The sequence below is a fragment of the Phoca vitulina genome, unplaced genomic scaffold (assembly GCF_004348235.1).
Source record: "Phoca vitulina isolate PV1807 unplaced genomic scaffold, GSC_HSeal_1.0 scaffold30, whole genome shotgun sequence".
NCBI lineage: Eukaryota > Metazoa > Chordata > Mammalia > Carnivora > Phocidae > Phoca > Phoca vitulina.
The window spans coordinates 10,626,484-10,645,922 of NW_022589733.1; the positions used below are offsets into that span (position 1 = coordinate 10,626,484).

The window sequence follows — 19,439 nt, forward strand, 5'->3', positions numbered from 1 at the left end:
TTAGGATCCCAATACCTAGTGACCATAGTCTGGTTTCTCTTCAGACCGTAGAAATCTTCCATCTTTTACCGATACCTAGTGACCAATTCACATCCTAAATATTACCTCAAATTTTCACAGTAGGAGTCTCAGTTCCCATACAAAGAAGACATCAGAGATAATTAGAATATCACAGTCTATTTATTTCACTTACAAGAAAAAAATTTTTCACTGTGAAAGTTAATGCAGTTTAAAATTAAACTATATAGGGGGCACCTGGCTGGCTCAACTGATGCAGCATGGGACTCTTGATCTTAGGATTGTGAGTTCAAGCCTCTCATTGGGTGTAGAGATTACTTAAATAAGTAAACTTTAGAAAATTTTAAATTAAGGGGCACCTCGGGGTGCCTGGGTGGCTCCGTTGGTTAAGCGACTGCCTTCTGCTCAGGTCATGATCCCTGGGTCCTGGGATCGAGACCCGCATCGGGCTCCCTGCTCGGCGGGAAGCCTGCTTCTCCCTCTCCCACTCCCCCTGCTTGTGTTACCTCTCTCGCTGTCTCTCTCTCTCTCTCTCCCTCTGTCAAATAAATATTTTTTTAAATTTAATTAATTAATTAATTAATTAAGGGGCATCTGGGTGGCTCAGTCAGTTAAGTGTACAACTCTTTTTTCATGTCAAGTCATGGTCTCAGAGTCCTGGGACTGACCCCTGTGCTCAATGGGGAGTCTGCTTCTCTTCTCCCTCTCCCTCTGCCCTTCCCCCCAGCTGGTGTGCATTTTCTTTCTCTCTCAAATAAATCTTTTAAAATATTTTTTGAACTCAACTATAAAAAGTAACAGTGAAAATGGATAGTGGTTAGTGTATAATCCAAGATTTGTTTTAAAAAGACTACTCATTTCTATAAAACAAAGATCAGAGAAAAGAAGAACATCAACAATAGGACCAGGAGTTATCTCAGCATAGCAATTCAAATAGCCCAAGAAGTAGAGTGGGCATATCAATAATGACCAATTTTTTAAAGTAAAAAGAGTATGTCACAACAATGCAGTCTCCATCACCCTAAAGGAGAAAAAAAGACTACATGGAAACATACCAAGTCTTAACTGAGATTGTTATCTATAGAACAAGATTATTGAAGTTATGTTCCTTTCCCATGAGGCTTTAATCACTTTCCTATGTGAAAGTGATTATCACAAAATTCTCTTAAAAAATTACCAACTTAAGTATAGAAAAGTAAATCATGGGTCTTCACTTGTATTCTAAAATCCTTCTGTCGTGTGTTTGTGTTCATCCAAAGAAATCATCTTTTGTAGGCAACAGACACTCCTTTACCTCTGCGCAGCGTCTTAAGAAAAGCGTCTATTTGTTCCTGTCCAACTCCAAAGGCTCCCTTCTGCCCAAAGAGGAGATGGGAGAGGAGGAGATGTAGGACCTCTATTGCTATATCTTGGAAGCCACCTTCTTGATTTCCACTGACGTCTGCGTCAATGTAAGAACGCAGAAGATCAGGAAGCTTCTGTTTGATAAACTGGGCAGCTGGAAGTCAGGTAAACCAAAAACCACAAGTTACTATTGCACCACAATAGGTAAAAAGTCCCATCAGAACACAGATGACCACCATTCTCATTCACCAACTCACCCCTCACCCTCTGATGTTTTCACAGCTGTAGTCAGCAGGTATAAAATAAGAGGCCAATTGCCAGGGACCGGGTGGGATGGAGAATTGTTCAGTGGGTACAGTGTTTCAGTTTTGCAAAATGAAGAAGTTTCAGACATCTCTTACACAATGTGAATATAGTTAACACTACTAAACTATACACTTAAATATGGTTTTGAAGGTAGGTTTTATAATGTTTTTACCATACATACATTCATAAGACAGACCAAAAGAAAATAATCTTAGATTCTATCTTACTCTCTAATCTATGGAGCCTCAAGATTCAAAAACTCGTGGATTTTAAAGAAATAACTTCACTACAGGATCTTTAAGAAAAAAAGAACTTACCAAAACCTCTGAGATCTGAGCTGGAAGAATTTAAGAGGGCAAGGCCAAAAATTACCTGAAACAAGAGGGGTTAGATTGATCAAAGAGTCAAGTAACTGTTTGTAATTCCAATTTTGCCTCTCTCTCTTCTTAAATCACTTACCTCTTGTACTTTGCTTAACTTGAGAACTTTACTCAGCTGGGCAAATAAGTGGGGTGCAGGCTTTAAACTCTGAAACAAACCAAACTTTATTTTAAAACAAGAAGAACTTAAAAAAAAAAAAAGAACTTACAATTTTCAAGAAGTTTTATAAACATATCTATTCACCCAATTATGGTGCTACACAGAAGTGACAGAATTCTGTAGTCATGATAGAAACAATACCTCATGTCCTAGGACTGTGAACTGACAATCTTAAGCCTTCACATGATCTGGTTTTAGTAAGTTTCTACTTATTATCAAACTAACTGTCTTGATTTTGCTAGAAAACTAAAAAACCCCGAACTACCTACTACAATTTTCAAATTAAGACCTGTCATTATGAGATCAAGGTTTAAGGCCTTTTTAGAAAGTCACGTTCTTAGGACTACTAAAGATAAAAGCAATACCAACCTTCTGATAGTGCAATGGATTATCAATGGCATAGGACAGCGTCGAGATAAAATTTGGCTTTGTAATCAGCGACGCACACTCCTGAATCAGAAACTGAGTCTTTAAAAATAAAAAGTGAATCTTCATTAGCACTAACATTCATCTTCACAAACATAGAGGTGCTCAGAACACTAATTGTATATTGTTTCTATACATTATCAAAATTACCTCTTTAAAAATCCCATTTAAACTACTTAGAGTCTACGAGCAGTAAGTTAACACCAACACCTCTACAGAATAGTTTCCCTTGACAAGTAACTATAAGGAACAATATAATGACAAACTACTACCAGACTGAAAATTAAGCCAAAGAAATTCTTTCTAGAAAAAGAGATCCCCTCTCTGCCTTACTTGTCAAGCAAGACTTCCCCCACATTCCTGCTTCCTGGAGGCAGGTCTGATTCCCAGCAATCTAAGCCTGACCTAGGTAGCTATTAATGGTCTGCAGCCAGGCAGGAGAAGGGAAGGACAAAAAAAAGGACAAGTCCCAACACCTTCTAGCCGTTCAGGTAAAATTATCTCTGGATGTTCTGTAGGTGTATTTGCTACACAATGCCCAAAATGCAATTCATTAAACAACTAGATCTAAGTAAACATAAACTCTGTAAGCCCCAATACCTGATGAAAATCTTTGCCACTGCTTTTACCATCGCCACTGAAATCCACATGCGAAAATAGGCAGCGTAATAAATGCCTGTCTGCCTCAGGACCGTGCCGATTCACAATCTAGAAAGACGAAAAATACGAATTTGTAGACACCATTAAGAAGAATTAAAAAAAAATCTCTAGGCAAAATCCCAAATTACATTAATTGTTCATTCTGAATAAGAGTTATAGGAATTAATGAAATAGACGTACAGGTATTTTATAATTATATGTTTTTTAAATGCTTCCTACAGTCACTGGCAGGAAAAAATAGAAGAAATTAATTAGTCCATATAAATAACTGTGTGTACTTTGGTCAATATCTAAACCAAAACACCAAGTAGCATAAATGACATGTAGAGTTTTTGTTTCTTTTTTTTTTAAGTTATAATGCAACAATTCTGTAACTGGAGTTATGAAAATACCACTTTTTCTATGCATTATTTATGCCCTAAAAATGTAACTTGAAATCTCTCTAACACAACTGTAACTCTTTCCAATAGCCTACAAGGCAACTCCCTAAAAAACCAGTCTGGGGACACGGGGTGGCTCAGTGGGTTAAGCATCTGGCTCTTGATCTCAGCTCAGGTCTTGATCTCAGGGTTTTGAGTTCAAGCCTCGAATTTGGCTCCACACTGGGCGTGGAGCTTACTTAAAAAAAGATAAATACACAAAAATTTTAAAAAAGTCTGATTTCAGTACTTTAGATGCTGCCCTCAAGCTCCATTAGTTTCTTGCTGTTTCTCAAATTTATCAATGTTTGTACTTGTTATTCTAATTAGAAAGCTTCAGTTATCTACACATGGGCTGTTCTCTCAGTTCCTTTCATAACTACATGACCAGCCCCATCATCACCCCTTCACCCTGCTTTACTTTTCCCCATAGAGCTTATGACCACCCGGTAATTTATTTTCTATGTCCCTCACTAGACTTTAAGTTGCACAAGAGAGGGAATTTGAGTAGTTGTGCTCACTTCTTCGCACCTAGAAAAGAGCTTAGCACACAATAAGTAATCATTTGTTTATTAAATGCTTTTTAAAAATAATACAAATAATATTTTCTTACACTTTAGGCTAAGTATGATCCTGAGATTCTTTGGTTTAATCTTCAACAACTCTGCAAAATTTACTGCAATTTTATAGATGAAGAGATGAACACTTATATCAGACTACACGAGCCTTAAATCCCATAGTGGATGAGCTGAGAAATCAGAATTTATAGCCCAACTCCAAAGCCTATGCGTTTTCCACTGAATCATGATTATGTGGTACCTGGCTAAGTTATTTGAGTTTCAGTTTTCCCCACGCAGAAAATGCAGGGGGTTAAATAAGACCAATTTTTACACTGTCCCACAGACATCTTAAAGTTAAAAATCAATAAAATCAGATAATTAAGTAAGAACCTCTACATATCTAAAAATTACTGTGAACCTATTCACAATATATTGTTTCTATGGGTTCTTACAGTTCCTTAAGTCCTGTAAAAACAGAGATTATTTTTTCCTATCCCCCAGAATGCTAAAAACATCTTAAAGAGGCAATTCCAATTAATCAGGAATAAAATTACTTCTGTTCCAACCAAATGGACCTCTCCCTCAAATGAACAAGAATATTTGGCTTTGGGGTCCCTGGGTGGCTCAGTTAAGTGTCTGCCTTTGGCTCAGGTCATGATCCCAGGGTCCTGGGATCGAACCCTGCATCGGGAATCTCCGCTCAGCAAGGAGCCTCCTCCCTCTCCCTGGCGCTCTGCCTACTTGTGCGCGTGTGCTTGCTCTCTCTCTCTCTCTCTGTCAAATACATAAATAAATAAAATCTTTAGGAAGAAAAAAAAAAAAGAATATCTGGCTTAACAAATATTTGAGTACATACTAGATACTATTCAATACAGCAAGAGAGACCAATGGGCTCTGTAGCTCTCATGAAGTATGTTCTCATAGGGGAAAAAAGTATGAAGAATTTCTGATATTAACTGTCATTTAAAAAAACAAAACAAGGTTATGTGATATGGATAGGAGAGGAGAATGGTACATCAGAAAGGCCTTCCTAATGATGTAACATGTAAGCTGAGACTTAAAATACTGAGGTAACAACCACCACAGATAGAGCTTGAGGAAAGATCATTTGAGGCAAAAAGTAAATAGTATCCAAATGCATTTAATAACCAAAAAAAAAGGTCACAGGGAATCAAGAGCCTAGATCACGGTTAATGAACCTACTGACTTATCTGTTGCTGTTAAACCAATCTAAAAACTGGAAGAGATATTCCACTACACTATCAATGACCAAACAAACAAACAAACAAAACAGGGGCACCTGGGTGGCTCAGTCAGTTAAGCGTCAGACTCCTGGTTTCAGCTTGGGTCATGATCTCAGGGTTGTGGGATCGAGCCCCATGTCAGGCTCTGCACTCAGTGTGGAGTTTGCTTCAGATTCTTTCTCCCTCCTCCTCTGCCCCTCCCTGCTCGCGCGCGCTCTCTCTCAAATAAAATCTTTAAAAAACAAAAAAATGTTGGGGCACCTGGGTGGCTCAGTCGTTAAGCATCTGCCTCCGGCTCAAGTCATGATCCCAGGGTCCTGGGATCCAGCCCCACAACGGGCTCCCTGCTCAGCGGGAGGCCTGCTTCTCCCTCTCCCACTCCCCCTTGCTTGTGTTCCCTCTCTCACTGTGTCTCTGTCAAATAAATAAATAAGATCTTTAAAAAAAAAAAAGTTTTCAGTTTTTGTTTTAACTTGAAAAGGAATATATTTTACAAACCTCCCTTCTTATCCTTCACATTTACTTCTACAATATTACATAATTTTACAATTGCTTTTATAGCCAATCTTACCAACAACCCTAAGAAGTACAAACAATACCATATTACAGACAAAGTTTTTTTTTTTAGAAAGTCCAGGTTGCAATGACTAAAAAATGTCACGCATAACTTACAGGGTAGTGGTAGGATCAGAAGCTGTGTTGTTTTTTTTTTTAACTGTTAGGTGAATAGAATATTCATTCAGTGATACTATGCTGCCCTTCACTAGAAGCAACTGTTTTGTTTTGTTTTCTAAAACAGAAGTGCTATTTTAAAAGCATGATCTTGGGGGCGCCCGGGTGGCTCAGTCGTTAAGCATCTGCCTTCAGCTTGGATCATGATCCCAGGGTCCTGGGACAGAGTCCCCCATTGGGCTCCCTGCTCTGCGGGAGGCCTGCTTCTCCCTCCCCCACTCCCCCTACTTGTGTTCCCTCTCTCGCTGTGTCTCTGTCAAATAAATAAAAAAATCTTTAAAAAAATAAAAGCATGATCTTGGATTGCAAAGATGTTGAAATAAAACCTTGATCCCACAAGATCAAGCCCCATGCATTTTCACTTAAAATTTACACCATTCCACCCATTGGACACGGGAGACCAGTAAAATTATTCAAAGTTTTAGTTAAGTACATTACAATCTGATAATAAAATCTTTAGGCTATATTAAAAATAAATTAACTGTAGGGCGCCTGGGTGGCTCAGTTGGTTAAGCAACTGCCTTCGGCTCAGGTCATGGTCCTGGAGTCCCTGGATCGAGTCCCGCATCGGGCTCCCTGCTCGGCAGGGGGTCTGCTTCACCCTCTGACCCTAACCCCTCTCATGCTGTCTCTCATTCTCTCTCTCTCAAATAAATAAATACAATCTTAAAAATAAATAAATAAATAAATAAATAAACTGTATCAAATGCAATCTACAATACTTCTATAATGATCTGATCTGTGGCTAGAGTAACAAATTCTCATCTAGAAGTCACATATTAAGAGGGACATTAACAAATAGTGCATTTACAATGGTAGAGATTCAGAAAATCATGTGAAATGGTTAGAAAAATGGGGCACTATTTGCCCTAGAGAACACATAAGAATTAAAGACTTAATTGTGTGAAGGGTAATTACATGAAATAATAAATCTTATACAGAAAAAGAGCCTCAAACATTTATTTTAGCTCATTTTAAGGAAATTCCTAGTAAGGCTGTCCATAAATGGTAATGATTAATCTTACGAGGTAGTCAACTAACTTCCATAGTGAGAATCCCTTTCTATTAATCCCTGTTAAATCTTTCCTTGGGTGGAATATTGATAAAGCAGTAGCTTTCTGATGATTTGTGCCTGCAACAACAGCAAAAAGCCCAAGATTTTACACAATTATAAGGTACCAAATTTGGGGGCACCTAGGTGGCTCAGTTGGTTAAGCTCAAGTCATGATCTCAAGGTTATGAGATAGAGCCTTGAGCCCTGAGTTGGCTCTGCACTGTGCATGAAGCTTAAGATTCTCTCCCTCTCCCTCTACCACTCCCCCACTTCAAAAAAAAACACACCAGATTTTTAAAATTTAAATTGAAGGCAGTAACTCTCTACATTACAATGATCACAGTTTTAGACTCTAATATACGCTATAGAACTAATGAAGCATCGTGGTATTTTTCATACTTGTTAAACAATTTTAACTCTTAAAAATATTGATTCTATTTTTATTATATTATCTGTATGAATACTTTGGGTTACTTTATAAAAAATAGTGCATTTATCTGAAACAGTTTACTGGGGCGCCTGGGTGGCTCAGTTGGTTAAGCGACTAGACATAGACTGCGCATCGGGCTCCCTCCTCAGCGGGGAGTCTGCTTCTCCCTCTTGTGCTCTCGCTCCCAAATAAATGAAAAATAAAATCTTTAAAAAGTTTACTATATTGAAAAAAACATGAAAAAACTGTGCAGCAAATATACAGGGTAGTTCTAACATAAAAATAATTTAAAGGACAAAACTTTCAAACTTCTAAGTAGAAGATGGTGGAACTTTAGTACTTTTTTGTTCTTGAATAACAAAAAACTTTTTAATTTCCATTTCCAATAAAACATACTCTTGAAAGGGGCACCTGGGTGGCTCTGTTGTTAATAGTCTGCCTTCGGGGGGCGCCTGGGTGGCTCAGTCGTTAAGCGTCTGCCTTCAGCTCAGGTCATGATCCCAGGGTCCTGGGATCGAGCCCCGCATCGGGCTCCCTGCTCAGCAGAAAGCCTGCTTCTCCCTCTCCCGCTCCCCCTGCTTGTGTTCCTTCTCCCCCATCTCTCTCTCTCTCTGAAACATACTCTTGAAAAAAGTCCAGAGAGAAAAGGAAGATAGTTCATTATTACCACCTCAAATGACAGACCAAATCATCAGAATTCTATCTGAGACTGATAATTCCAGAAATAAAAATGTCTAGGACTGATAAATGTCCCAAAACATATATCATTATCCTTTATTCAAGTGATGAATCTGGGGCAAGATGAGCCATTAAAAGAGACTATCCATTTAGAAACCTAGATCAACTACTTTAAAAAATGACAACCAGAAACCACATTTCTAATGATGTAATGTATGGTGATTAACACAACAAAATTAAAAAAACTAAATTGCTTTTTGAATAAAAGTTGTTTTACAGGGGCGCCTGGGTGGCTCAGTCGTTAAGCGTCTGCCTTCGGCTCAGGTCATGATCCCAGGGTCCTGGGATCGAGCCCCGCATCGGGCTCCCTGCTTGAAGGGAAGCCTGCTTCTCCCTCTCCCACTCCCCCTGCTTGTGTTCCCTCTCTCGCTGTGTCTCTGTCAAATAAATAAATAAAATCTTAAAAAAAAAAAAAAAGTTGTTTTACAGATTTAACTTTGGGAACAAAAACTTTACCTAATTACCAAGCAAAATTAAATTATTAAGAAAGTGGGTGGCTCAGTCGTTAAGCATCTGCCTTCGGCTCAGGTCATGATCCCAGGGTCCTGGGATCGAGCCCCGCATTGGGCTCCCTGCTCCGCGGGAAGCCTGCTTCTCCCTCTCCCATTCCCCCTGCTTGTGTTCCCTCTCTCGCTCTCTCTCTGTCAAATAAATAAATAAAATCTTAAAAAAAAAAAAAAAAAAGTATTCCCTAAATACTGAAAATAATACGAAAACAATGAAGCCAAAGCTATATCCAATTGGTGGTATAACTATGCCAAGAACTACTCTAAATAACTTTAATACATTAATTTGATGGTACATCTCTGGTGAGATACATAGCCGTATCTCATTTTATTGCACTTCACTTTACTGCACTTTGCAGGTAATGTTTTTTGTTGTTCAAACTGAAGGTCTGTGGCAACTGCGTATCAGTGCCATTTCTGCAAAAGCACTTGCTTATTTCTTGTCTCTGTGTCACATTTTGGTAATTCTCACAATTATTTCAAATTTTCCCATATATTTTTTTAAGATTTTATTTATTTTTTTAAGATTTTATTTATTTGACAGAGAGAGACACAGCGAGAGAGGGAACACAAGCAGGGAGAGTGGGAGAGGAAGAAGCAGGCTTCCCGCTGAGCAGGGAGCCCCATGCGGGGCTCGATCCCAGGACCCTAGGATCATGACCTGAGCCGAAGGAAGACGCTTAACAACTGAGCCACCCAGGTGCCCCAAGATTTTATTTATTTATTTGACAGAGAGAGACACAGTAAGAGAGGGAACACAAGCAGGGGGAGTGGGAGAGAGAGAGGAAGAGGGACAAGCAGGCTTCCCACTGAGCAGGGAGCCCAACGTGGGGCTCGATTCCAGGACCCTGAGATCACGATCTGAGCCGAAGGCAGATGCTTAACAACCAGGCGCCCCTTCCCATTATATTTCTTATGCTAATCTGTGATCAGTGATCTCTGATGTTACTACTGTATTTGTTTCGGGGCACCTTGAACTATGCCCATGTAAGACGGCAAACATAATAAAGGTCATGTGTTGTGATTACTCCATCAACTGGCTGCTCCCCCAAACTTTCCCTCTATTACTTGAGACACAGCAATATTGAAATTAGACCAGGCCTCCTAAGAGTTGAAGAGCGAAACTTATCTCACTTGAAATAAAAAGATAGAAATGATTAAGGTTAGTTGAGAAAGGCATGTTGAAAGTCAAACAGGCCAAAACTAGTCCTCTTGTGCTTAAGTCACCCAAGGTGTAAATGCAAACAAAAAATTTCTTAAAGTAAATTAAAAGTGTTACTCCAGTGAACACACAAATGATAATAAGAAAGCAGAAGAGTCTTATTGCTGGTATGGAGAAAGTTTTTGTGGTCTACATAGATCAAACCAGCCACAACATTCCCTTAAGCCAAAGCCTAATAGAGAGCAAGGCCCTAACCTGTCTTCAATTGTATAAAGCCTAAGATAGGTGAGGAAGCTGCAGAAGAAAAATGTGAAGCTAGCAGAGGTTGGCTCATGGGGTTTAAGGAAAGAAACAGTCTCCATAAAAATACAAAGTGAAGCAAAGGCTGATGTAGAAGCTACAAGTTATTCAGAAGATCTGGCCTGATAATGAAGGCGGCTACAGTAAACAGATTTTCAATGCAGATGGAAACAGACTTCTATTAGAAGAGATGCCATTTAGGACTTCCACAGCTAGAGAGAAGTCAATGCCTGCTTCAAAGGACAGGCTGACACTCTTGTTAGGGACTAATGCAGCAGGTGACTGTAAGTTGAAGCCTAAGTTCACTTACCATTCTGAAAATCCTAGGGCTCTTACAAATTATGCTAAACTGACCCTGCCTGTGCACTCTAAATGGAACAAAACCCTGGAGGACAACACATTTGTTTACGACATGGTTTACTGAATATTTGAAGCTAACTGTTGAGACATACTATTCAGAAAGAGATTTCTTTCAAAATATTACTGATCCTTGACAATGCACAGTCACCCAAGAGCTATGATGAAGATGTATAACAAGATTAATGTTGTTTTCATGTCTGCTAACACAATATCAATTCTGCAGCCCATGGATCAAGTAGTCATTCCGACTTTCCAGGTTTACTATTTAAGAAATACGTTTCTTGGGGCGCCTGCGTGGCTCAGTCATTAAGTGTCTGCCTTCAGCTCAGGTCATGATCCCAGGGAGCTGGGATCAAGCCCCGCATCAGGCTCCCTGCTCAGCGGGAAGCCTGCTTCTCCCTCTCCCACTCCCCCTGCTTGTGTTCCCTCTCTTGCTTTGCCTCTCTCTGTCAAATAAATAAAATCTTTAAAAAAAAAAAAGAAATACGTTTCTTAAAGCTAGAGCCACTACACATAGCAGTATCTTTAATGGATCTGGGCAAAGTAAACTGAAAACCTTCTGGGAAGGATTTACCATTCTAGATGCCATCCAAGAAGAACATTCATGATTCACGGGAAGAGGTCAAAATATCAACATTAACAGGAGTTAATGGAAGATGATTCCAACCCTCAAGGATTACTTCAGGGTTGCTGAAGGCTTCAGTGGAAGAAGTAACTGCAGATGTGGTAGAAATAGCAAGAGAACCAGAACTGGAAGTGGAGCCTGATGATGTAACTTAATTGCTGCAATCTCATGATAAAACTTTAACAGATGAAGAGTTGATTCTTTTGAATGAGCAAAGAAATTTTCTTGAGATGGAATTTACTCCTGGTGAAGATACTGAATGACAACAAAGTTTAGAATATTACATAAACTTAGCTGATAAAGCAGCAGAAGGATTTGAGAGGGCTAAAATGTTTTTAAGATTTTATTTATGTACTTATTTATTTGAGAGAGAAAGTGTACACAAGCAGGAGGAGAAGCAAAGGAAAACGAACAGCAGACTCCACGCTGAGCACGGAGTGCAATGTGGGGCTCCATCTTACGAACCTAAGAGTTTATGACCTGAGCCAAAATCAAGAGTTGGACGCTCCACCAACTGAGCCACCAAGGTGGCCTAGGACTGACTCCAATTTTGAAATAAGTTCTACTGTGGGCAAAATGCCATCAAAGAACGTCACATGCTACAGAGAAATCATTCATGAAAGGAAGAATCAATCAATGTGGCAAACTTCACTGTTGTCTTATGTTAAAAACTGCCACAGCCACTCCAACCTTTCAGCAACCACCACCCTGGCTAGTCAGCAGCCATCGACAGAAGGCAAGACCTTCCACCGGCAAAAAGATTAACCTTGCTGAAAGCTTATATGATGGTTAACATGTTTTAGCAATGAAGTATTTTTTAATGGATGTATGTACACTTTTTAGACATAATGATATTACATACTTAACAGGCTATACTACAGTATAAATGGGACTTTTAAATTTCACTTGACTCACTTTATTGCAATGGTCTGGAACCAAACTCACATTATCTTTGAGATACGCCTAGGGATACCTCTGCGATACCCTAAGGGTTCCCCCCCTTCCCCCCTACCTCCCAAAAAAGTAAACTATTTTCCATAATCATAGTGCTGTTAACAGTGTCAGGACTGTTAGTCTGAAACTCTTGATTGTGCAGTGTGGAACAGAATAAATGATTTTTTTTAATCACTGAAAACTAGGTTTTGTGCATGGGGAAAAACGGAGATTTCAAATCATGAACTGAAGGTAAATTGGGAATATCAGTAGTATCAGTATGAATTCATGGTGTATTTTCTCTTTACCTCGGTCTACTGAAAGGCCTAATAATGAACAACTGATCATCAGTAAGCAATACAAGTGTTGAAATAACTTTCTAGGCCCAAAATGGTGCCATTCCTGCCCAGGATGCCATGTCAGCAAACCAAAACTTAGATAACTTTCGAGTCCCTGTAAATGCTCCACTTGACCAGAAATGCAGCATATTTAGGTGACCCCAAAGGCCAAGCCAACTCTGGGCCTTCTCACCTTAAACAAGGTTGACTATGTGGCCCCAGCCAACCAAATGTTTCACATTTGTCTCTTCTTTTTTGTTATTCTATAAAAATAGCTTCTTGCCTTCTGCCCCACTTTGCAGTTCTCCTAACGGGGACTGTTCAGTTAATGAAGTACTAAATAAAGTTTGTTTGCATCACCTAAGCTCTCTTCTTGAATCACTTTTTAACTCGAGAGATGATCTCCATATACCATTTCCCACTAAAATAAAACCAAGCTAATACCAGGTGGTAAGTAAAAAATACACAAGATGAATCTACAATATTTTAGTTTCCAGTGTTTCTGAAATGACATCAAGGACTATAAATACTACAAAAATAGGGGCAGGGGGTGGGAGGATGGGTTAGCCCGGTGATGGGTATTAAGGAGGGCACATACTGCATGGAGTACTGAGTGTTATGCACAGACAATGAATCATGGAACACTACAACAAAAACTAATGATGTACTGGGGGCACCTGGGCGGCTCAGTCATTAAGTGTCTGCCTTCGGCTCAGGTCATGATCCCAGGGTCCTGGGATCGAGCCCCGCACTGGGCTCCCTGCTCCGTGGGGAGCCTGCTTCTCCTTCTCCCTCTCCCTCTCCCCCTGCTTGTGTTCCCTCTCTCACTGTGTCTCTCTCTGTCAAATAAATATATAAAATCTTAAAAAACAAAAAAACAAAAAAACTAATGATGTACTGTATGATGACTAACAAAATAACATAAAATAACATAAAATAAATAGGGGTACAAAGGACTCCAAAGCCAACAAGAATAAACATTCACTGGCCAAAGAGTGTCATCAGTAATACTTTTCAATTGACTCAAATATATCAAATATGTTAAAAATACATGAGTTCCTGGGGCACCTGGGTGGCTCAGTCTGTTGAGTGACTGACTCTTGATTTCGGCTCAGGTCATCATCTCGGGGTCGTGGTATGGAGCCCCACATGAAGCTCTGCACTCAGAGGGGAGTCTGTTTGGGATTCTCTCCTCTCCCTCCGCCCCTCCTCCCATCCACATGTGTACACACACACACGCTCGCTCTCTAAAAAAATAAACCTTAAAAAAAAAAATACATGAGTTCCTAAGAATACTAAAAACCTCATATATTGGTCATGTTTGGAAGATGCTAGGAAAAGTCACTTTGAAAACTGGCAAATAAAGAATCAAGCACTGATCCTGCCCTTCCTATATACAATGTACCTCAGGTAACCATACAGTTGGTAAGGGCAAGTTTCCCTTTACAGAACTATTTCAACAACGCGTAAGAGTGGGACGCCTGGATGGCTCAGAAGGTTATACGTCTGCCTTCAGCTCAGGTCATGATCCCAGGGTTCTGGGATCGAGCCCCACATCGGGTTCCTTGCTCAGTGGGGAGTCTGCTTCTCCATCTCTCTGCCTGCTGCTCCCCCTGCTTGTGCTGTCAAATAAATGAATAAAATCTTTAAAAAAATCTTTAAAAAATAAAAAAAGAATGCATGACAGTAAGAGTACCATCATTTTGCAATCCCTAACAAATTAATGAATCCAGTCAATGAACAAAGCCTGCTAAAAATCACAAAAGTAGAGGCAACCAGACACTGCAAACCTCCTGATGAAAAGTATACACCACCAACTATAAACTGTCCTAAAGGAGGAAAAATCTTAATCTGATTGCGCTTCTAAATTTACTAACTTACAGAAAATACAAGCGACATAAGAATGCGTTAAACACCACCATGGCAAAATTCACACTGTGGGTAACTACTAGACAATCTGACTGGGCGCCTGGGTGGCTCAGTCGTTGAGCGTCTGCCTTCGGCTCAGGTCATGATCCCAGGGTCCTGGGATCAAGTCCCGCATTGGGCTCCCTGCTCAGCAGGAAGCCTGCTTCTCCCTCTCCCACTCCCCCCTGCTTGTGTTCCCTCTCTCGCTGTCTCTCTGTCAAATAAATAAATAAATAAGTAAAAATCTAAAAAAAAAGACAATCTGACTTAACAAAATAATTACAAGAAAAAAAAAGAGTGAGGAAAAATCACAGATTTTAAGAGATTTGGTTAAGGACCAATGCAACAAACGTTTATTGTATTTGGATCCTATTTCAAACCCAAGTGTGATCAAAAGAAATTTTTTTTTAACGATTTTATTTATTTGACAGAGAGAGCACAGGCAGGTGGAACAGCAGAGGGAGAGGGAGAAGCAGGCTCCCCGCCGAGCAAGGAGCCCGATGCAGGGCTCAATCCCAGGACCATGAGATCATGACCTGAGCTGAAGGCAGATACTTAACTGACTGAGCCACCCAGGCGCCCCGATAAAATTTTTTAGATGAGACAAAACAAGAAATGTGAGTGTTAACTGGACAGTACATGTTTAGAAAATTACTGTGCCTTTTTTTTTTTTTTTTTAAGAGATGGTGAGTGCACACCCATGAAAGCTGGGGAGGGGCAAAGTGGGAGGGAAAGAGAGGGAAAGAGAATCCTAAGCAGGCTCCACACCCAGTGCAGAGCCCCAAGTGGGGTTCCAATTCACCCTAAGATCCTGACCTGAGCAGAATGTTTAACCGACTGAGGCATGCCATTATCATGCTTTTTAAATTAAGATGTGAAGGGGAGCACCCGGGTGGCTCAGTCGATTAAGCATTCAACTCTTGATTTCAGCTCAGGTCATGATCTCAGGGTTGTGAGATCAAGCCCTGCATCAGGGTCCATGCTCGGCATGGAATCTGCATGTCTCTCCCTCCCCCTTTGCCCTTCCTCCAGCTCGTACATGTGCTGGCTCTGTCTCAAATAAATAAATAAAATCTTAAAAAAAAAAAAACAACAATGTGTGGTACACAGCAGATGCTTAAAGAGTTGCTGCATAAGGAGGGTGGGAGGATGGGTTAGCCTGGTGATGGGTATTGAGGAGGGCAAGTTCTGCATGGAGCACTGGGTGTTATGCACAAACAATGAATCATGGAACACTATATCTAAAACTAATGATGTAATATATGGGGATTAACATAACAATAAAAAAATTAAAAAAAAAAAAAGAGTTGCTGCATAAAATTGTTAGGACACACTCTGACCAACACAACTTTCAGAATTTACCAAATAAAGGAAAAAAGGGGTAAGTCTTCACTGCTGAGGTGTTACTGGATTTGTTTCTTCAAAGAGAATTCCAGGATTTAGAAGGACTTAAAAGGCCCTGAAATTCAGATTGAGGTTAGATTTTGTTCCCTACTAAAAGGACCCCTGAAGGTATTAGAACAATGAATCAAAGCAGCATTAATTGCAATAAACCCTATAAGCATACAAAGCTGGTATTACGATGTACTGTATACAATGAAATACTACATGAAAAGAAAAAAAATCAAATAGGAACTGAGTTAATTCCAAGAATTGAGCTTTTCCATTAGCAAGGAAAAAAGAATGGCCCAAACTTGAATTTCAAAGAATCTATTCTACAAATAAGCTAACGCATACATATATAAAAAAACAATGTTATAACAGCACTGTCAATAGCAAAAACAAAAAAGTATATAACCTAAGTGTCCATCAATAGTGAAACAAATTATGATTCATCCGTATAATGGTTTCCTATATAGCCTTAAAAGAAGGAACTTTTTTATGTATAGAGTAAGGAATAATTTTTTTTTTTTTAAGTTAGGCTCCACGTCCAGTTGGGCTCAAACTCACGACCCTGAGATCAAGAATCGGATGCTCTACTGACTGAGCCAGTCAGGCACCCCAAGAATAATTTCTCAGACAGACTGGTACGTTAAAAAAGAAACAGGGGGGCACCTGGGTGGCTTAGTCGTTAAGCAGCTGCCTTCGGCTCAGGTCACGATCTCAGGGTCCTGGGATCGAGCCCCACATCAGGCTCCCTGCTCAACTGGGAGTCTGCTTCTCTCTCTCCCTCTGCCACTCCCCCGGCTTGTGCTCTCCTGCTCATTCTCTCACTCTCTCTCCCAAATAAATAAATAAAATCTTAAAAGAAAGAAAGAAAGAAAAGAAAAGAAACAGGGACACCTGGGTGGCTCAGTTGGTTAAGCGTCTGCCTTTGGCTCAGGTCATGATCCCAGGGTCCTGGGATCAAGTCCCGCATTGGGCTCCTTGCTCAGTGGGAAACTTGCTTCTCCCTCTGCTTGTGCTCTAACAAATAAATAAAATCTTTAAAAATAAATAAATAAATAAAATTAAAAAGAAACAATCAAGATACAGAAAACGATCATATGCCAACATATGAAAAAAAGAATGGAAAGTATTTTACTATGTTTTCTTTTTAACTTTTTAAAAATAGTTTTATTTAACATGATTCAGCTTTGTCAGAATAATATTTTAAGGGCGCTTGGGTGACTCAGTCGTTAAGCGTCTGCCTTCAGCTCAGGTCATGATCTCAGGGTCCTGGGATCGAGCCCAGCATCGGGCTCCCTGCTCCGCGGGAGGCCTGCTTCTCCCTCTCCCACTCCCCCGGCTTGTATTCCCTCTCTTGCTCTCTCTCTGTCAAATAAATAAAATCTTTAAAAAAAAAAAAAAGATATTTTAGTATTTTTTATGTGCAAGTATCTTTGGAAGAACAGTTAAGAAATAGCAAACATCAGTTGCCTGTGGGCAGGGAAAAACTGGGTAGCTGGGGTAATCAGGTCAATATATTATGTTTTAAAAATAAAATTAGGGCGCCCGGGGCACCTGGTGGCTCAGTCGGTTAAGCATCTGCTTGGGTCATGATCCCAGAATCCTGGGATCGAGCCCTGCATTGGGCTCCCTGCTCAGCGGGGAGTCTGCTTCTCCCTCTGCCCCTCACCCCGCTAGTGCTCTCTCTCATATAAATAAAATCTTTAAAATAAAAAATTAGGGTGCCTGGGTGGCTCAAATGGTTAAGTGTCTGCCTTCAGCTCAGGTCATGATCTCCGGGTTCTGGGATCGAGCCCCCACATCGGGTTCCCAGCTCAGAAAAGAGTCTGCTTCTCCTTCCCCCTTCCTCTCGCCCCCCAACTCGTGCTCTCTACCCCTCGCTCTCTCAAATAAATAAAATAAAAATTAAACTACAACCTCTACACACAAACACCCCAAAAACAAGGAAAAGAGAAAAAAGCTCCCAATTAATTCTTAGATTTAGCTCAAATAATTAGGCACCTATTTCATTTACAAGCTTGTACTTATGTACTACCTACGTTATATAACAACTGTAATTTATAATGTAGAGAAAGGAGAATTTGCATTTTTTTAAAAAAAATGATGACAGGAACTGTACTAGGTGCTCTTCTTAACTTCATTTAATCCTAACAAGGATGTCAGACAAATTTTATATTTATCCTTATTTTGCAGATGAGGAAAATAAGGTTCAGAGAAGTTACCTATTGTCACACAACTAGTAAGCTTTAATTTAACAATATATACAATTTTAAGTATGATATTCCATTTATTAATGAGAAAGGGGTACCATCACTACAACTAAGGTATACTATTTAACTTTCATAAAGATTGAATGAAATGCTTTACAAGTCAAACCTATACTTGAGAACAATAATTCTTAAAAATCGGGGGGGTCAGGACATGTGGGTGGCTCAGTCAGTTAAACGTCCATCTTCAGCTCAGATCATGATCTCAGGGTCCTGGGATCGAGTCCCTCATTGGGCTCCCTGCTCAGCAGGAAGTCTGCTTCTCCCTCTCCCGCTGCCCTTCCTCCTGCTCATGAGCAGGCTCATGCTCTCTCTCAAATGAATAAATAAAATCTTTAAAAATAAATAAATAAAAATTGCAGGGTCAGCAAAAAATTGGGGGGCAAAGGATTTGAACTGACAGTTCTCCAAAGATACACAAATAAGCACATGAAAAGATGTTCATCATTAGCTGGGGCGCCTGGGTGGCTCAGTTGGTTAAGCGACTGCCTTCGGCTCAGGTCATGATCCTGGAGTCCCTGGATCGAGTCCCGCATCAGGCTCCCTGCTCGGCAGGGAGTCTGCTTCTCCCTCTGACCCTCCCCAATCTCATGTGCTCTCTCTCATTCTCTCTCTCTCAAATAAATAAATAAAATCTTTAAAAAAAAAGAAAAAGAAAAAGAAAAGATGTTCATCATTAGCTACATTATCGAAAAAATGAGCTACCTGTTCACACCAACTAGAATGGGTATAAACAAAAAACATAAAATAACCAATGTTAGTGAGGTTGAGGAAAAATCGGAACCCTCATACACTACTTGTGGAAATGAAAAGTGATCCAGTGGATCTGGATAACATCTGGCAGCTCTCCAGAAAGTTAGAGTTACCATATAACCCAGCAATTCCATTCTTTGGTATATACCCAAAAAACTGAAAACAAATATCCATCCAAAAACTTATAAATGTTGAAAGCTACACTACTCACAACAGCCACAAAATGGAAACACATTAAATATCCAACTGACAGATAAACTAGAATATCCAAAGAACTGACTACTGTTCATTATAACAAATAATATTCATAGAGTAGTATTATTACTCATAAAAAGAAATGAAGTACTGACACAGATTCCAACATGGATGAATCTTTTTCTTAAGCGGGGGGGGGGGGGGGGGGGGGGGGGGGGGGGGGGGGGGGGGG

At 39.9% G+C, this 19,439-nt stretch overlaps 1 protein-coding gene across 6 annotated transcripts in view; it reads right to left on the reverse strand.

Annotated features, from left to right (window-relative positions):
• Positions 1 to 19,439, reverse strand: part of CNOT1 (CCR4-NOT transcription complex subunit 1) — a 111,297-nt gene that overhangs the window by 61,616 nt on the left and 30,242 nt on the right. For all 6 annotated transcript variants that reach the window (XM_032424020.1, XM_032424021.1, XM_032424019.1 and 3 more), the window contains exons 3-7: positions 3,235 to 3,342; positions 2,578 to 2,676; positions 2,128 to 2,196; positions 1,986 to 2,040; positions 1,313 to 1,516 (exon numbers count right to left, since the gene is read on the reverse strand). In XM_032424020.1, the coding sequence (XP_032279911.1) occupies positions 1,313 to 1,516; positions 1,986 to 2,040; positions 2,128 to 2,196; positions 2,578 to 2,676; positions 3,235 to 3,342 (535 nt within the window). The remainder of the gene's footprint in view (positions 1 to 1,312; positions 1,517 to 1,985; positions 2,041 to 2,127; positions 2,197 to 2,577; positions 2,677 to 3,234; positions 3,343 to 19,439) is intronic.